The sequence below is a fragment of the Equus przewalskii genome, chromosome 4 (genome assembly GCF_037783145.1).
Source record: "Equus przewalskii isolate Varuska chromosome 4, EquPr2, whole genome shotgun sequence".
Lineage (NCBI taxonomy): Eukaryota > Metazoa > Chordata > Mammalia > Perissodactyla > Equidae > Equus > Equus przewalskii.
Window position 1 is genome coordinate 16068697 of NC_091834.1, and position 18038 is coordinate 16086734.

The window sequence follows — 18038 nt, forward strand, 5'->3', positions numbered from 1 at the left end:
AGTGATGGCAAAAGTGGGAGGTGTTGGTAGAGGTAGGGGTAATGGAGGAGGTGGGGGTGATGGAGGAGGTGGGGGGTGGTGGGAGAGGCGGGAGTAATGGAGGAGGTGGGGGATGGAGAAGGTGGGGGTGATGAAGGAGAAGGGGTGATGGAGGAGGTGGGGTGATGGATGAGGCGGGAGGTCATGGCTGGAGGTGGAAGATGATGATGGAGACAGGAGGTGATGTTATAGAGTAGAGGTGATGGCAGAGGTGAGCAATAGACCCCAGCTGTGAGTAGGGGAGGAGGCAGGTGTGAGTCAGGAGGCCCAGGTGAGCACCTGCCAGGCAGAGAAGCAGGTCCCATGGGAGCCGTGGGGCTGGTGTCTTCTCAGGTGATTCATGTCACAGCTGCTCTTTTCCATTATTTCAACACCTTTTATTTCCTGTGTTGGCTAGAGAGGGTCAGAACTCTGTCCCTAAGCCAGGTTTGGGCAGTGGGACATTCTGGGCTTGGAATTTGCTTGTATTGGGTTAATAGCTGAGCCTTATTCTCACTGGCCCCAGGGGCCTTCTCCTCCTCTCTGTTCATCTCATGACAGCCCCGGGAGGTAGGGGTTGTCATTCCCATTTTGCAGGTGGGGAAGCTGAGTCCTCAGAGTGAGCCAGCTTGCTCCAGACACTCTGAGGTTTGCTTCTTTGTTTTTAAAGATTCTGTGAAAAAGCATTTTATCCTCTTAAATTGTGCATTCCTTTTCAAAGTACTTGCAAGAGCTGAGTGTGGCCTGTTTGGGACTAGTGCTTTCCATAAGTATCTCTCAGGTAGGAGATGGTGGTTTGAAGGAGGGAAGTGCTCTCCATCCATTCTTGCTGTTCTTTGCCGGCTCTTCTGGCTGTTGGTGTCAGGCCTCCCTGTTCCCTAGGCGTCTGCAGACACAAAAGGATAAGAAAAGCCTCATTCTGTGTGTGTTAAGCACTGTAGACCGGGTCCCTACAGCCGGTACTCATTCATCTGAAATGAGCCAAGGCCTGCTGCTGCCAGCCCCTCCCCATCAGGGCCCCTGCCACCCCCGTGTGCCGGCCAGCGTGGCTAACTGCTGTCTGGTGAGTGCACCCACTCCCATCATCGTGCCTCTTGGTGAGGACCAGTGCTGTCCTCCTGCAGAGGGGCACAATGAAGTCAGGCGGCGTTAAGGCCCAGTGTGTGGGGCCAGCATTTGAGACTAGGCAGGACAGGCCTCCCTGCTGGATGCTTGGTTTCGTTTAATGTCATCAGACCCCTGTGATCCACAGGAACTGTCACCTCCACCTTGTAGGTGAGGAAATAGTGGTTCAGCAAAGTGAGGCGAGTGTGTAGGATTCCCTGGCCAGTGAGTGGCAGGGCTGGGGCTGGACCTGGGATTGGCTGATGCTGACGTCTGCCTAGACTTTTCCTATTTGTCCTCTACCTCTCCTTACTGGGTAAGGACACAGTACAGTGACCCAGCCCCCTGCTGAGAAGACCAAACCACCAGAACGTTCCAGGGAGCACTTCAAGGGGGCAGAGTTCCCACAGCAGATAAAGAATCAGACATCTGGGGCTTCAGGTGGAGGGGGGCTTATTGCATGGGTGCCCAAATGCCTTTCCCTCCCTCTCCTCTGACCTGGGACAGCAAATATAGGTGTGGTGAGTCACCACTTCCCTTGGCTGCCGAAAAATCTGCCCCATGTTCCCTGGTGGGAACCTTGTTCCCAGCAGCTAGTGGACTGATGTGCTGGATGCAGGCACAACAGCTGTGAGATAGGAGAGGAAGCTTAGGCTCCCTGTCACCCATGGTACTAGATCCATCCTAGCCCTTCTGGCCACCTTCCAGCAGGGGTCAGAAATGTCTTTCTACAGCCTAGATACAAACATCTCATTGTCCTCCCTACAACCCTTGTTAGAATCCTTCAGTGGTTCCACATCACTCCAGAATTAAAGTCTAAACTCAGTATACCATTCACACGTCAGCTTGCTGATGCCATTGGGAATGGTGGAGTAAAGATATCTGAAAATCCTCTCCTCTGTAAAGGCAATGACAACAGTGGCAAAAATGATCAGAATCAACATTGTCAGAACACTGGAAATTAACCAAAGTCTCGCAATAATTCAGGAATGTTTATTTAAGAAAAACAGGTAAATCTTGGTAAGAAGAGTGAGCTTTGTTGAGTTCTAACTTGCCCTGTTCCATTCTCCCATCTCCCCAGTGCCACGATAGCTCTGAAAACCAGTAGCTGCAGTCACAGTGAAAACCTGCAGCCTGGCAGCCACTGGAGGAGGCAGAACCAGGTTGTTGCTCTTTCAAAGCTCCATTCTCAGAGAACTGTCATTATTTGACAGTCTGGAAATTCCCTGGAAAAACCCACTCACAGGCCTGTCTTTATTTGAGCTGACTCAAAGCTTAGTGTGAACAGCCTTTGCCCCAGGACATTTGTTGAAAACAGTCAGTGGCAATTGTTTGACATCAGAGCTGCCTTTGGCAGTGATAACAGTTGAGGCAAGTAGCGAAGTATTCAAAAACTTAAAGGAAAAAACTGAGGAATGAGATGTTCATCAGGTGCTTTGAATGGCTCTGGGAATATTTCTTGGAATCAGAAGACCATGCACAAGCATAGGGATGTGCATATACTCCAGAAAGGACTGAGAAGGATCCCAGCTCTCACCTCTGGCTGGCCATGAGGCTCTGCACATGCAGGAAGTGAAGGCTAAGGCAGAGTTGTAATCTGCCTGGCTGGGTGTTGCTGGCATGCCCCAATATGCACATAAACCTCAGTGTCAGAGACTGAGGGACTTATTGGCTGCAGGCATGTAAGGAAATTTCTGTCCAGTCATTACCTGACCACTAAGCTAATGAAGCAGAGACTTTAGTGGCTTCACACAACAAAGAATACAGACTTTACAGATTTAGTTCAGAAAAGTCACTAAATGATAACATAAACAAACAGGAACAACAAGTCCTGAGGTGGAATTACCTGATTTTCAGAGTTGCCACATTATGGTATCCAGTTTTCAATTAAAATATATGGGACATGCAAGAAAACAAGAATGTATGGCTCACACTAGAATAAAAAAGCAATCAACAGAAGCTGTCCCAGAGGAAGCCCAGCCATTGGACTTGTCATATAAAACTTTAAATCAGCTATTTTAAATATGTTTAAAGAACACACTGTGCTTAAGTAAAGGAAAGTGTGAGAATGCTTTTTCATCAAATAGAAAATACCAATAAAGAAATATAAATTATAAAAAACCAACCAAGTAGAAATTTCAAATTTGAAAAATGCAATAACTAAAATGAAAAATTTGTTGGGGGAAGCTCAGCAGCAGATTTGAGCAGGCTGAAGAAGGAATCAGTGAACTTGAAGATAGGTTGATTGCGATTACCCAGGCTGAAGAACAGAATGAAAAAAGGGTGAAGAAAAATGATCAGAGCCCGAGAGACTTGGGGGACACCATCAAGTGGAGCAACACACTCATAGTGAGAGTCCCAGAGGAGAGGAAAGAGAGAAAGGGGCAGAAAGAATATTTGAAAAAATAGTGGCCAAAAATGTCCCAAATGTGGTGATAAACATGAGTCTATACATTGAAGAAGCTCAATTAAAATAAACTCAAAGAGACCCATACCTAGACACATCATAATCAAATTGTGAAAAGCCAAAGACAAGGAGGGACTCTTGAAAGCAGCAAGAGAGAAGCAACTCCTCACACACAAGGGAGGCTCTATAAGGTTTTAAGCAGATTTCGCATCAGAAACCATGAAGTGGGATGGCACACTCAAGGGCTGAACTAAATAGACAGGAATTCTGTATCTAGCAAAAATCACAGCAGCAGCACCTGCTGTTCCTTCTGCCTGGAGCCCTCTTCTCCCAGTATCTTCATGGCCCCCTCCCTCCTCCCTTCAGGACTCAAATGTCGCCTGACCAGTCCTAGTTAACATCGCTCACAGCTTCACACCCATCTTTTCTGCTTTATGTTTCCCCACAGTCCCTCTTGTCACCTTTGACACACTGTCAGCATCTATGTCCCCCAACTGGAATGGAAGCCTTTTGCAGGCACCGATGTTTGAATCTTTTGTTCATTGCTAAACCCTGACCACCTAGAACAATGCCCAGCACATAAATCCTTCCATAACTATTTGTTGTATTATAACACTTACAAATTATTATAAGTAGTTATAAGCAATTGTTGAGCTCTTATCAGGTGCAAGGTATTAGTTTAAGGGCTTTATGTTTGTTAATCCATTTAACCTTCATAATTCCATGAGATGGACTCTAGTCTTGTTCCCATTTTACGGAAGAGAGGACTGACGTGTGGAAGTGTGCGATAAGTTGCCTGGAGTCCTATTGTAAATGTTGGAGCTGGGCAGCCCCAGTGGAGTCTGAGCTCTAACCCCTGCACCCCTCCTGCCCTTCCTTGGATGACTCTCAGGAGCCTCTCATCCTGGAGACTCATGCTCTGCTGCTTACTGTTTGTACCCACGTCCTAACCAGTCTGCATCCCTCGGCTTTTGACAAGTCATTGTATGGTTTCTCACCCATCTTAGTTTTACACATGCTATTTGTACTTCTGAACCAATCCTTCCTTCCTCCCTCCCTCTCTCCCTCCTTCTTTCCCTCCCTCCCTCCTTCCTTCCTTCCTCCTTTCCTTCCTACCTCCTTTCCTTCCTTCTTTCCTTGCTTCCTTCCTTCCTCCTTTCCTTCCTTCCTTCCTCCTTTCCTTCCTTCCTTCCTTCCTTGCTTTCTTCCTTCCTTCTTTTCTTCCTTCCTTCCTTCTTTTCTTCCTTTCTTCTTTGTTTGGATAATTCCTGGGTGGCCTCCAGATCCTGCTCTAGCCTGGCTGCATCAGCGATGTGGGTGCCGTGCCCTCCTGCAGAATTCTGGGCTTCCCGTATCATTGCTTTACTGGAATAAAAAGAGCAATCAACAGAAGCAGTCGAAGCTTCTACTCTGTTGAAATTGTTGATGTGTCTGCCCCTCCCTGCTCTGAGCCTTCTACTCCTGGCTGTTGAGCTCCTGAGGAGAGGCATCTGGCATGTATGAGGCCCTCCACATGTGCTTGCCTCTGTGAATGGAGGGTGTCAGGGTGCTTCAGCGGAGGAAGTTTCCCACAGGTAGTCGAGGAGGAGGACAGGCAGGGCAAACACTCGGAGCTGTCCTAGCATGGGGGTTGGCAGCGCTCAGTTGGTGTTCGTGGAACTGAATGAATGACCGGAGACTGAAAAGCCAGTGGATAGAGAAAGGTGCACGAGTGAAGTATTAGTTATAGATTGGAGAAGGAAGGAAACGGTGACGGGTTCTCCGGGATGTAAATAAGCCTGAATTTTATACCAAAACAGAAGAAAACTGTGTCATCTCTCTCCCCCAACTCTTGCAGTTCCTTTTCTCAGCTTCCCAGCATCAATTACTGACACTTCTAATATCCTAGACACCCAGTTTTGACTCATTCATTCATTCATTCACTCAGAACACAGACACTGATCCCCCTTGCTCTGTGTTAGATGCTGTGAGAGGTACGAGTCAGGGTCGGCATCCTCAAGCTTCTCATAGTCTCAGGGATGCTGTTCTGCAGTTAGGGGATTATGACAGGACGTGAGGCTTGTTGTGGGGTAAACACGGCAGCTCTCTGCGCATGATGGGCGGGGCATGGGTGCTATGTGGTGGGGTGATGGCCTCATCAGGGAGAAGCCTCTCTGAGATGTGGGTGCCACTTTCTGCGTATAAAGTGGGTCCCCACTTTCTGTGTATGATGCGAGCCCTCCCTTTCTGCCTATGATACTGGTCCTCGCCTCCTGCCTATAACAAGGACCCCCACTTTCTGCATATGATGTGGGTCTCTGCTTTCTGGCATGAGATGTTATTGAGAATGCAGATCTGAGTTAAGATCTGGCATCAGGAATCAATATATGAACACAATTGTGTCAAAAAAGCAAAATGCTGTAATTGCACACCTCTTTATCCACTTAAACTGGAGGTGCACATTCAGGTCTCGCAGACTCCTTCAGTGTCCCCACGTATATGATCTCCCTCGTCCCTCACGGCTGAGGATGTTTTTGGCTCCTGGTGACAAAAGTTAGCCTTGCAGTGTCTTCTAGAGTGAGGGGCTCGCTTTCCCCTGGGGAGGGAGGTCTGGAGGGGGCACCTGGGCGCTGGTCCAGCGGCTCTGTGATCAGGCCCCTTGGCCTCTCCCATGTGGGTTCAGAGGGGTGCCTTGTCCTGAGATAGGCCCCTGGTCATATCTCCCTCGTCCCTCACACGTATGGGGACTTGGGTCGCTTGGAGGACTCTTTAGGAAGACCCCCGCTTCTCCTGAGTGCATGGCTCAGGGAGGGCTCTCCATTCTTCTAAAGCTCTCTGTCTTGCTGTGTTGTTTCACTCTTTAAGACTTTTAAAGTCTTGGTGGTATCCTGGAAGATGGCTCTGCGCTGTGGGTAGGCACTGTGTTGTTTGGACTGACCCAGGCTCTGTAGTAAATGGACACCTGGCATAGAGAGGCTCTACCCAAGAGAGGTGGGTCCCTGCCCTCGTAGCTGGCCAAGGGGCCGCCCCTCCTGCAGCACAGTAATCCTTTGTGAGCTCTGACAGTGCCCCAGCCTTGTGTTGCCTGCATCAGCCGGCAGGAGGGGAAAAGAGGGTGCCAAGGGCTGCTCACTTCTTAGAAGATGGCACTTCTGCTCACGTGCCACTGGTCGTGACCCTGTCACGGGGCCATCTCACAAAGGGATGGACGTGGAGCTGCTCCCCCGTGTGCTGGGAGGGGTCAGCAGGAGCTCTGAATGGCTCTAGTGTTTACTGCCTCTGTGACTGTGTGGGAGTACCACAGCTTCTCCCAGCCTCAATTTTCTCACCTATAAAATGGGAACAAAGCAGCCTTCATTTCCAGCCTGTGTCCAGGAATAAATGGGGAGCTCTATTTTAAGGTGACTTGTAAAGCTGAATGTCTACATGACGCCAGGGGGTTGTAAGTTGTCTCAGAGGCTGGCTCCTGTCCGTGTGTGGAGGGCAGCCTGGCACCCCTTTCTCTTGCAGCATCCTCTTCGCAGACATCGTGGGCTTCACGGGCTTGGCGTCTCAGTGCACGGCCCAGGAGCTGGTGAAACTCCTCAACGAGCTCTTCGGCAAGTTTGATGAATTGGCCACGGTAAGCGCAGCCTCCCCTTTGTTCAAATGTAATTTGAATTACTTCTGGGGTAAGGACGTGCCAGGTGGATTCCCGTGTTAGGGGTATGACCTAGACTGATTGCGAAGTGGTTTTGCCCAGCATGGCTGTCAGTCACCCATTGTTTTAGCCTCGCTCTTCATTGATTTGCTTCCTGGGACATAAGTGTTGCATTTGCAGATAAGAAAATTCTTGCACTGGTGCTCTCAGCATGTACAATAAAGGGTTCCAGGCGGGAGATGCTGGCTGTGTTGTGAGGCTGTGTGCAGGTCCACATCTGCCTGCGGGCCACCTCCCTGCCTTCTGCCCCGTGGCAGACGTCGCTGGCCGTCATGGCCCCTTGCCGAGGCCTGCCTTGGTGGAGGGCTCTGTGGAGCAGGTCTGCACTGGCCCTCGCCCCGGGCCTGCCACTACCTGGCCTTGAAACTTACCTGCTGGGGGCCAGTTGGTGACAGCTCATGATGCCAGGACCCCTTGCTGCGGTAGGCTGTTTGCTGGGGTTTTGAGACCTTTCTGTGACAGGTCACATCCAAGTCCTGCAGAGGTCAAGCCAAGCCTGGACTAACAGCTTCGGCTTGCAGCATGCAGGCTGCCCACCTGCGACACCCACCTTCTGTGCCCTGAGAAGACATCGGGGGATGTGAGGACATGGAGCCAAGTTCACCTTCCTGTCTGGCCTCGCTAGAAGTGGATGCAGAGGGGCCCTGAGTGGGTGGTTGTGAGCGGGAGGGAGAGAACCTTTCTCAGGGGAGGTGGCAGTAGAGGTCTTGGAAGGAAAAGTGGGCGTGCCCCGAAGAAGGAGGTGAGGCGAGGACCCACAGCCGGGCCTGGCCCATGCAGCGGCCAGGAGTCGTGAGGAGAGTGCCGCCTACGTGCAGAGCTTGGTGAGGGGGCCACGCGGGCTGCAGACTCGGGCCTGCCCCTGGGCGGGGCATAGAACACCACGCCCCAGAACTTGCCCTAGACCTGTGGGCCGAGTTGTGGCAGTCATACTGGGCTGAGGACAGCCAGGTTGGCTGTACCTGACAGTAGTCTGGGGGACTAAGGGCGGGTGGGAGACCACTGGGCCGCCTGCTGCAGACCCCTGGGTAGGTAAAGGAGACAGGTAGGATGGGGAGGGGGTTTGAACGATTGTGGACGCTGCCCCCCTCAAGATTCCCTCTGGGGTCATAGGGCTCCTGAGATGTCCAGTTGTAAGGTCCCTGCTTGCTCCTGAGTGGGTCAGGGTTGGAACCCTTTCTCGTGTGGCACCCCATGGATAGCCTGGGCCAGTGTTCTGCAGGACCCCATTTGGGAAAGGCCATTCATCTTCCTGAGGATGAAAGTAGGAAGCTGGCTCTCCCCTCGGGGCTGAGTTCCTTCTGGCTGTGGAGGCATTTCGCAGGGTCGGAGCTGCCCTGCTGCAATGCTCAGGCAGCCTGTGTCCGGGCAGCCACTGCGCTTGTTCCTGGAGTGCAGCTGTGGCTCGGTCCAAACGGATGCCACCTTGCCTTCCTAGGAGAAAGTCTCCAGGGTTTCCTGCCCCACCAAAGAGAGACACTGTGCTTTCAGGGGAAGCATCAGGGACGAGCGGAGGGTCTGAGTGTGGCCCGTGCCCGCCTCTGTGGCTCGTTGTCACGGCAGGCACTCTAGCCCCTTCTGCATTTGGGGCAAGATGAGTGTTTTGTCCAGTGCCCGGCGGGAAGGTTAGGGGGTGGTGACTGGCAGAGGGCTCTACCAGTGTGCACGGGAGCCTTTCCAGGCCTGCCCCTTCCTCCCACCCCCTCATGAGGAAGCTTCTGGATGAGGGTCCCCCTTGGCCTACTGGAGCCTTTTCTCTGGGCATGTGCTGCCAATGGGAGGGGCTGCGCCCCCATCACCCTGTTTCCATCTGTCTTCCCAGCAGCTGGAGGTCAGCATCATGGTCCACGAGGGGTCGGGACCTCCTTAGGTCAGTGACTCGGTGGTAAGCGGTGTCACCAGGCTGCCCCTCCACTGTCCCCAGGAGACCCCCCAACTCCAGGTCTCTAACAACGGCCCCTGCCCCCCTACTCACAAGAAGGTACAGGAGCCTTTATAGATTCTCTACTCGTCCTTCATCAGATACCCAATTTGCAAATATTTTCTCCCTGGCTTTGGCCTGTTTATTTTCTTAACAGTGTCATAGGAAGGGCAGTATCGTGGTTTTTATGAAGTCCCATTATCTGTCTCTTCTTTTCTGGATGGTGGCATTCCCAGTGGCAGGCAGTCTGCTGACCTGCCCCATGTCTGCTTGTGCTGTCAGAGCAGATGCAGGGCCTGGCCAATTCCAGGGGCTGCAGAGATGGACTCTCCCCTGATGGGAAAGCATGTAGTGGAGACGTGGCTCCTGGGAAAGCACAGTCTGGGTCTTGTTCCCAGGATGAAATGGTGACTTGGAGGTTTCCTGTCCTGTCCTCTTCTTCATTGGCTTGGAATACACCTTCAGCTGTCGCTTTGCCACTTTCTTTTTAAAGCAGCTGCTGGTGCGGCTCCTTGAGTGCCACCTGATGCTCGAGGCCTGTGCCCTCACCTCAGCCCAGCTGGGGCCTCTTGGGCTGCATCCCAGCTGTGCCATCCACTGTCCCTTTCTGTCTGCACCACCACTTGGGGTACCTGTGGCGCGGGGTCCATTGGGCCTATTCTGCGGGTATCACATGCTCCCTCAGAATGTCTCAGTCTTCCAAGTGTCTCCTCAAATCATAAGATTTGCCTTCTTTTTTTGGGTTAAATTTGTTCCTGGGTATTCTATTCTTTTTGATGTAATTTTAAATGGGATTCCTTTGTTAATTTCTCTTTCTGATAATTTGTTGTTGGTGTGTAGAAACACAACAGATTTCTGTACATTAATTTTGTATCCTGCAGCTTTACTGAATTCATATGTTCTAACAGTTTTTTTTTTAATGGAGTCTTTAGGGTTTTCTTTATATAATATCATGTCATTTGCAAATAGAGACGGTTTTCCTACTTCCTTTCCAATTTGGATGCCCTTTTTTTGCCTAATTGCTCTGGCTGGGACTTCCAGTACTACGTTAAATAAGAGTGGTGAAAGTGGGCATCCTTATCTTGCTCTTGATCTTGGAGAAAAACCTTTCATCTTTTCACTGTTGACTATGATGTTAGCTGTGGGCTTGTCATGCCTTTATTACACTGAGGTACATTCCCACTATACCTACTTTGTTAAGAGTTTTTATTGTAAATGGATGTTGAATTTTGTCAAATGCTTTTCCAGTATCTATTGAGATGATCATATGATTTTTAACTTTCATTTTGTTAATGTGGTATATCACGTTGATTGATTTCCAGATATTGAACCATCCTTGCATCCTTAGAGTAAATCTCACTTGGTCATGATGTATGATTCTTTTAATGTAGTGTTGAATTCAGTTTTCTAATAGTTTGTTGAGAATTTCATCAGGAATATTGGCCTGTAATTTTCCTCTCCTGTGGTGTCCTTGTCTGGTTTGGTATCAGGGTGATGCTGGCCTCATAAAATGAGTCTGAAAGTGTTCTCAAGACCTCTTCTACTTTTTGGAAGAGTTTGAGAAGGATTGGTATTAATTCTTCTTTAAATGTTTGGTAGAATTCACCAGCAAAGCTATCTGGTCCTGGACTTTTCTGTGTTTGGAGACTTTTGATTACTGATTCAATCCCCTTACTAGTAACTGGTCTGTTCAGATTTTCTATTTCTTCATCATTCAGTCTTGATAGGCTGTATATTTCTAGGAATTTATCCATTTCTTCAATTGTTGTTCAATTCGTTGGTGTTTAAGAGATTTCTCTTTTTATTCCCTATTTAGCTCTTTACCAGGCCGCTTATTTGTGTTTGGTATACTGGATTAAATACTTTTATCAAGAGAAGTGCACACAATCCAGGGAGCAGATGCTGCACACGTTGGAGCCGTGTGGTGGGTTGGCTGAAGTAACAGACATGTTGATGTGTGTGTATGTGTACGTGTGTGTGAGTGTGTGTACATGCATGTGATCGTGTATGTATGAGTGTGTGTACATTTATGCACCTGTATACATGTACGTGCATGTGTGCATGTACACATGTTAATATGTGTGTGAGTGTGTAGGGGTACATGTGTGAATGTGTACATGTGTGCTAACATTTTGTTTAGATTTTTTTCCATTTATGATTCTGAAGGATATTAGTCCATGGCTTTCCTTTCTTATGTTGTCTTTATGTGGTGTCAAAGCAATGCTGATACCACAGAAGAGTTTGGGAGTATTTCCTCCTGTTCAGTTTTCTGGAAAAGTTTTTGTAGAATTGGTATTATTTCATTCTTAAATGTGTGACAGAATTTACTGGTGAATCCATTTGGGCATGGCATTTTCTTTGGGGAAAGTTTAATTACAAATTCAATTTCTTTAAATAGAGCCAGTCAGGTTATCTTTTCTTTTCCTTGAATGAGCTTGGTGTTTTTTAATCTTTCAAGGAATCTGTCCATTTAATCTGAGTTGTCAAAATTATTAGAATAAAGTTCACAACATTTCCTTGTTATCCTTTTAACATTTGCAGAATCTGTAGTGACGTCACCTCTTTCATTCCTGACCTGGGTAATTTGTATCTTCCCTTTTTTACTGACCATACTGGCTAAAGGTTTATCTAAAATTGATTTTCTTAAAGCACTTTCTTTTGGCTTCCTTGATTTCTCTATTTACCTTTCTGATTTTTATTATTTTTTCTTCTGCTTATTTTGGTTTTAATTTGCCTGTCTTTTTGTAGTTTCTTAAGGTAGAAGCTGAGGCCATTGATTCGAGAGCTTTTTTTCTCTTCTAATGTAAGCATTTCACTCTGTGAGTTTCCCCTCAAGTACTTTAGCAGCATCCCAGAATCACTGAGATGCTGTGTTTTTATTCAGTTCAAAATGCTTTCTCATTTCCCTTTCAATTTTTATTAGACCCATGGATTATTTAGAAGTATGTTTTTTGAGGAATTTTGCAAAGAGCTTTCTGTTTTTGACTTCAAATCTAATTCTGTTTTGGTCAGAGAAGATGCTTTTTGAATTTGAATCTTCTTAAATTTATGGCCCAGAAATAGTCTGCTTTGGTCAATGACTCATGAACACTTGAAAGTAATGTGTATCCTGCTGTTGTGGCGTTCTTGTGTCTGGAGTGTTCTATAAATATCCATTAGGCCAGTTGGTTGATAGGGTTGTTCATGTGGTCTATATCTTTCTGATTTTCTGGCTACTTGTTCTCTCAATTATTGCGAGAGGGCTATTGAACTCTCCAGTATAATTATAGATTTTTTCTGTTTCTTCTTTCAGTTCTATCAGTTTTTGCTTCTTGTATTCTCAAGCTTTGTTCCTTGATTTGTCAACATTTAGGATTGTTAGTCCTTCTCCATGAATTAACTCTTTTATCATTAAGAAATAACCCTCTTTATCCTGGTAATCTGATTTTATCTGATATTAACAAAGCCATTCCAGCTTTCCTTTGATTATTGTCAGAAGGCATGCCTTTTTCCATCCTTTTATTTTTAATCTGTTTGCGTTTATTTATTTAAAGTGTTGGGTTTTCTTTTTTCTAAGTCTAATCTGACCATCTCTGCTTCTGCCTGGGGTGTGTAGCCTGTCTTCACTGTTAACATGGTTAGGTTTACGTCTGTCATCTTGCTGTTGGCTCTTGGTTTGTCCCATCTATTCTCGGTGGTTGTTTTTTTCCTTTTTCTGCCTTTTTAAGGTTTACTGAGCATGTTCTGTGGCTTCTCCTTACCTCCTTTGCTGGCTTGTTGGTTATAACTGTTTGTTTTGTGATTTTAGTGGTTGCTTTGGGCTCTAGAAGGTCTCTTTAACTTAGAACAGTCTATGTCCTGGGGTTCATTGCACCACGTCGCTCACAGCTCAGAAGCTCGCATGACGTGCCTCCGTTTCTCCCTCCTGGGCCTTTGTGAAATCGTTGCTGTATATTTTACTTTTCCCTCTGTACACTCCATTCTATCCTGTTCTTATTTTTGTTTATACAGTCAGTTCTCTTTTAAAGAGTTGTAAATAACAAGCATGTACCTTCTGTATTAACTCATGTTGTTCCGTTTCCATTGGTCTTCGTTCATTTAGGTGGCACACATGTGGCATAGTTCCATATGTTTTTCGTTTTTCTGCTTAAAGAATTTCCTCTGATGTTTCTTGTAGTGTGGGCTTGCTGGTGACAAAAACTGCCGGTTTTTGTATTTCTGGAAAAACTCTTTATTTTGCCTTTATTGTTTTGAATTTCTTTTCTCTGAGTATAGAATTCTATGTTGATAGGTTTTCTCCCCCAAGAACTTTAAAGTTGTTGCTCTGTTGTCTCTTGTATTGTTTTCAGCAAGAAGTCTGCCATCAACTCTTTGTTCTTCTGTATGAAATATGTCTTTTTTCTCTGTCTGCTTTTAAGATTTTCTCTTCATTGCTGGTTTTAAGAAATTTAAATTTATGTGCCTTGGTGTAGTTTTCTTCACGTGTCTTGTGCTTGCAGTTTATTGAAAAAGCTTCTTGCATCTGTAGGATTATAGTTTCACCAAATTGTTGGGGAAAAAAACCTCAGTGACTCCTTTTCGAATATTCTTATGTCCCTCCCCTCTTCCTTCAGGAATACCAGTTCCCCTTATGTCACCATCTTGAAGTTGTCCCACGTCTCATTGATCTTTTTTTATTTTTTGAATTCTTTTTATTTCATTTTGGATGGTTTCTACTGCTGTGCCTTCAAGTTCGCTAGTCTTTGCTTGTGCAACGTGTAACCTGCCGTTCCCCCATCCAGTACAGCTTCCATCTCAGAGGTTATGTTTTCATCTCTAGAACTTCAATTTGCATCGTTTTTCCCCTTGTTGAGGTAACTGCTAGGAAGCTCAAAATTAAAATAGTCTCATTCTTTTCTTCTTCTTCATTGCTTTTAATTTTTGTCTTTTGTGCGTCGATGGTGGTGTGTATTTTTAAAAATGTATTTTTACTCTAATCTGCTTGAGCCCTCTTTTGAGGAGCATGTGGGACGTGTTTTCCTCGCACGCATTTGTCTTGTGTCCGAGGCCTGGTGTGGAGGATGTGCTGACCCCCGTGAGTGCAGGCTTGGAAAATTACACACAGCTGCAGTCCAAACACATCTTTCTTTATGAAGGTCCCTGCAAGGCATTTAGACAAACACAGGATATGAGCTTGTTTGCTTTAGTCTCCACAGTAGCTGACAGTTTATTTACCCCTTATCCCCGGCTGATGGCCACAGATGTGCACAGTATTTTTGACCTTTCTCCCATTTACTGGATCCATTTTAGAGTTGTGTTTGCTCTGATGTCCATGTGTATTTGGGAAACTGGCCACATCCCTTTGAGTTGATGGAGAAACACCTGTCCTGGAGCTCAGCCTTGCTCCAACCCCACCTGTCAGGGATGGGTCCTTCTCTGGAAGTCAGTTTCCCTAGTGGGAAGGTGAACTGACTGGATGAGGCAGACATTTCTCTGGCTGGTTCCAGGAGGCCATGGAGACTGCTTGGTGTGCCAGCTGCAGAGACGAGCCTGAGTCCCAGCTTGGCCTCTTATCAGCCAGGCCGCCTGGGCTGGTCCTGGCCCTGTTCCTCAGAGGTGATAGGTGGTAAGAACACAGTCCTTAGTTCTGGTCGTGACCCCAACAGTCCTCCAGGGAGCGTTTCCACTGACAGCTTGTTTCACTGTTGTAAGTTCTCAGCCCCAGCGTGGCCATTGCCTGGCACAGGACAGGGTCACAGCAGATTTAGGATAGTGCAGGTGGTGCTCTGAGGCAAGGCAGCAGATTTGCATGTGCAATTGGGATGGACGAGCGTGGGAGGCACTCCCTGTCTGGGTCTGAGCGTTCCTGGGCCGTTTGCTGAGTCTCTCATTGGGGACGCCCACCCTTGGGCTGGGCAGTCTGCACTGTCCCTGAGCCTGGACACCCAAGGAACATTTCTCACCACGAGGACCCAACACGAGGAGCACTTGGACAAGATGTAATGAGTGTTTCCATCAGGACTGTGAGGGGACACAGGAGACTCGTGGTTCTGAGGGTGGAGTCATTTTGATGCTGACGCGGTGGGGCCTGTGGCCACAGATGGCAGGACAGGCATGTACATGGTGTACTCTGGCCATTTTGTTCAACCTTCACTTGCTGAAAGATGACTCTTATGACGTATTAGTGAGGGCATTATTTCTTGGTTAATTGTCTTACTCCCAATGTTTCCAAAATGGACCTGTGGAAGCCAGTCTAAGGGCCACAGCTTCCCGGACCGAGTCCCGAGCCCACGTGGGTGTGTGTTCACTCCCACCCTTCCTGGGCCCCTGTCCTTTCTCCTCCCCATGCAGGCTTTCCTTGGGCTTGATTGAGGGGCCAGGACTCACCTGGCAGCTGTGAGGACTGCCACACCATCCTCACTTTTGGTGCCTCTGTTTGCCAGCCTGTGAAATGTGAAGAGGAGCCCCAGCCCTTTCTGCTCTGTCTCCCCAGTCCTGTGAGCTGCTCAGAGCTGTCTGCGCTGCAGGCCTGAAGTGTGCTTGTCGGGTGGTTGTGACTCTCTGTGTTCTTTCAGCAAACTTGCATGTGTGCGCATTGTCAGCGCGGAATGTGCCGGAGTGGAAAGATGGCTCTTAGCCTGGGAACTTACAGCCCAGGAGGGAGACCTTGAGCTAATAATTTTATGAAACCAGGATTTTGCTGAATGAGATGTTCGATAGAGTGTGGTCAGGATGTCAACCGGCGTGATGAGCACGGCCTGGAGGAGAAGGCAGAGGGATGTATACCCTGTGCGCAGCTTGAAAAACTGACCCAAGGCTAAGATTTGAAGTGGTAAAAGTCACATGTGAAACAGTATATAGAGTCGAGTCCCAATTTTCACAGTATGTGTGTGCGCACACTTAATTTCATAGAGAGAAGGCTGGAATGAACTATTCCATATTACTATGGCTATTGCTGAGTCGTATGGTAGGATTTTTAATTTTCTGAGCTTTCTGCATTCTTTATAATGAGTCTGGATTTCTTTAGTTATTCTCTAATTAGCAGGAAATAAATATTTCTTGAAAAACCAGTAGATGTTTGGAATTCTAATGAGCCTGTCATTTGTATCAAGGCCACTTATAGAAACTCGCTCCCACCCTCCTCTCTGGTGTGAGGTCCCTGGAGAGCCAGGAGCCGGTGGCACTGAGGGGCTGGTGCCTCCCTCTGTGCTCAGGGAAAAAAGTGCCCTGTGAGGCGCCGCCATTGTCATGTTCTGGGGCGCTCTTTCCACGGGCAGAGGCTGTGCACTTACCGCAGGTGGCGTGGCTGGCTGGATGCCGATGGGCCACACGGGGTTGACATGGTGGATGAGGCATTGTGACCCAGGGGATGCAGGATGTCTGGACAACTGACAACAGTTAGGGAAGAATCTATCCTTTCTGTGTGGCTAAAGGTGCGGTCCCGAGCAGATGGCTGTTGGCTCGTCCGTTTTGGGAGAAGATTCCATGCTCTCTCTGGAGTGTGACCATTGCTGCCCGGACCACAGATGTTCTCAGGGAGCTCAGGGTCCTTCTTCTCAGCTACTCGCATTGATGCTCCTGCTCCACCTGCTTCTGTCTGCGGAGAAAATGTAGTGTGCAGTGTGTGCCTTCCCATTAATTCCTGACCCGCTTCCCTCACTCAGGGAGGAAGGTTTATTCAGCAGCTGCAGGGGCTCAGAGCTGTAGCATGGCTCCTTCATGGGGAGAGGTGATCTGGGCAGAGGGGGGTGGGTGAGGGAGAGCCCGGTTCCTTCATGGGGAGACATGATCTGGGCAGAGGGGAGTGGGTGAGGGAAAGCCCGGCTCCTTCCCTTGGAGATGTGATCTGGGCAGAGGGGAGTGGGTGAGGGAGAGCCCGGCTCCTTCATGGGGAGATGTGATCTGGGCAGAGGGGAGTGGGTGAGGGAGATCCCGGCTCCTTCATGGGGAGACATGATCAGGCAGAGGGGAGTGGGTGAGGGAGAGCCCGGCTCCTTCCCTTGGAGAGGTGGTCCAGGCAGAGGGGAGTGGGTGAGGGAGAGCCCGGCTCCTTCATGGGGAGATGTGATCTGGGCAGAGGGGAGTGGGTGAGGGAGAGCCCGGCTCCTTCATGGGAAGACATGATCGGGCAGAGGGGAGTGGGTGAAGGAGAGCCCTGCTCACTTGAGGCCTGAGTGTGTAGCTCGTGGGGGAATTTGGAGGTGAGAGGCAAGGTTGTCTGAACTGGAGGGCCATGAGTGCCACACAGAGGGGCAGGCTGTGGTCCTTCCTTGGACACCAAGGAGGCACGTGTTCGTAGTTGGTTCATCCATCACAAAGCTGCTGCCGAGTCCCTACTGTGTGCAAAACTGTCCTAGGTGACGGGGATGCAGCAGGAGCAAGTCAGACACAGCCTGCCCTTGAGGGTTTTAGAACTCGTTTTATGAAAATTTCACAGGTGCACAAAGGTGGAGACAGTAACATAACACCCCCCAGGCACCCCCAACCCAAGCTCAACAGTAGCTAACGACCAGCCAGTCCTGGGTGGTCTGCGCGCGCTCCTCCTCCGATCCTAGAGGTCACTGCACCGAGTCCTTACTCCCTTGGTGAGGAGCTCTTTCATTGCACACTTTCCAGCTAGCTCCACCTGACGCCTCTGTCACACCCACCAACCTGATCACAGGGGAGTGTTTCTAACTCCTGCTCTGGGCTCGGCGACCCTGCTTGTCTCATGAGTCTCTTCAGCTAGTTTGTTCCAGACAGGATAGCAGTGAGGCGGGCACTTGTCTGGATTGTACCTGCGGGTTTTAGTTTATAGAGGGGACTGAGCGATGACACAGAGGCTAGTGCCATTGACAAGCTTTATCATTCATGGTCTCCGAGAGGAGGGGGCTGGCAGGGCTGCAGGGAGCGCCAGGTGCAGGGGCAGAGCGGGTGGGGAGCGTGGCCGGCTCTGTTGGGGTTTCCCATGG

General features: G+C 48.6%; 1 protein-coding gene across 2 annotated transcripts in view; it reads left to right on the top strand.

Annotated features, from left to right (window-relative positions):
- The window catches only part of ADCY1 (adenylate cyclase 1), a 150700-nt gene that overhangs the window by 43067 nt on the left and 89595 nt on the right, over nucleotides 1–18038 (top strand). For both annotated transcript variants that reach the window (XR_011538989.1, XM_008519308.2), the window contains exon 4: nucleotides 7019–7130. Coding sequence is in view for 1 of the 2 variants with exons in the window: in XM_008519308.2 (XP_008517530.2) it covers nucleotides 7019–7130 (112 nt within the window). In the remaining variant the exon portion in view is untranslated. The remainder of the gene's footprint in view (nucleotides 1–7018; nucleotides 7131–18038) is intronic.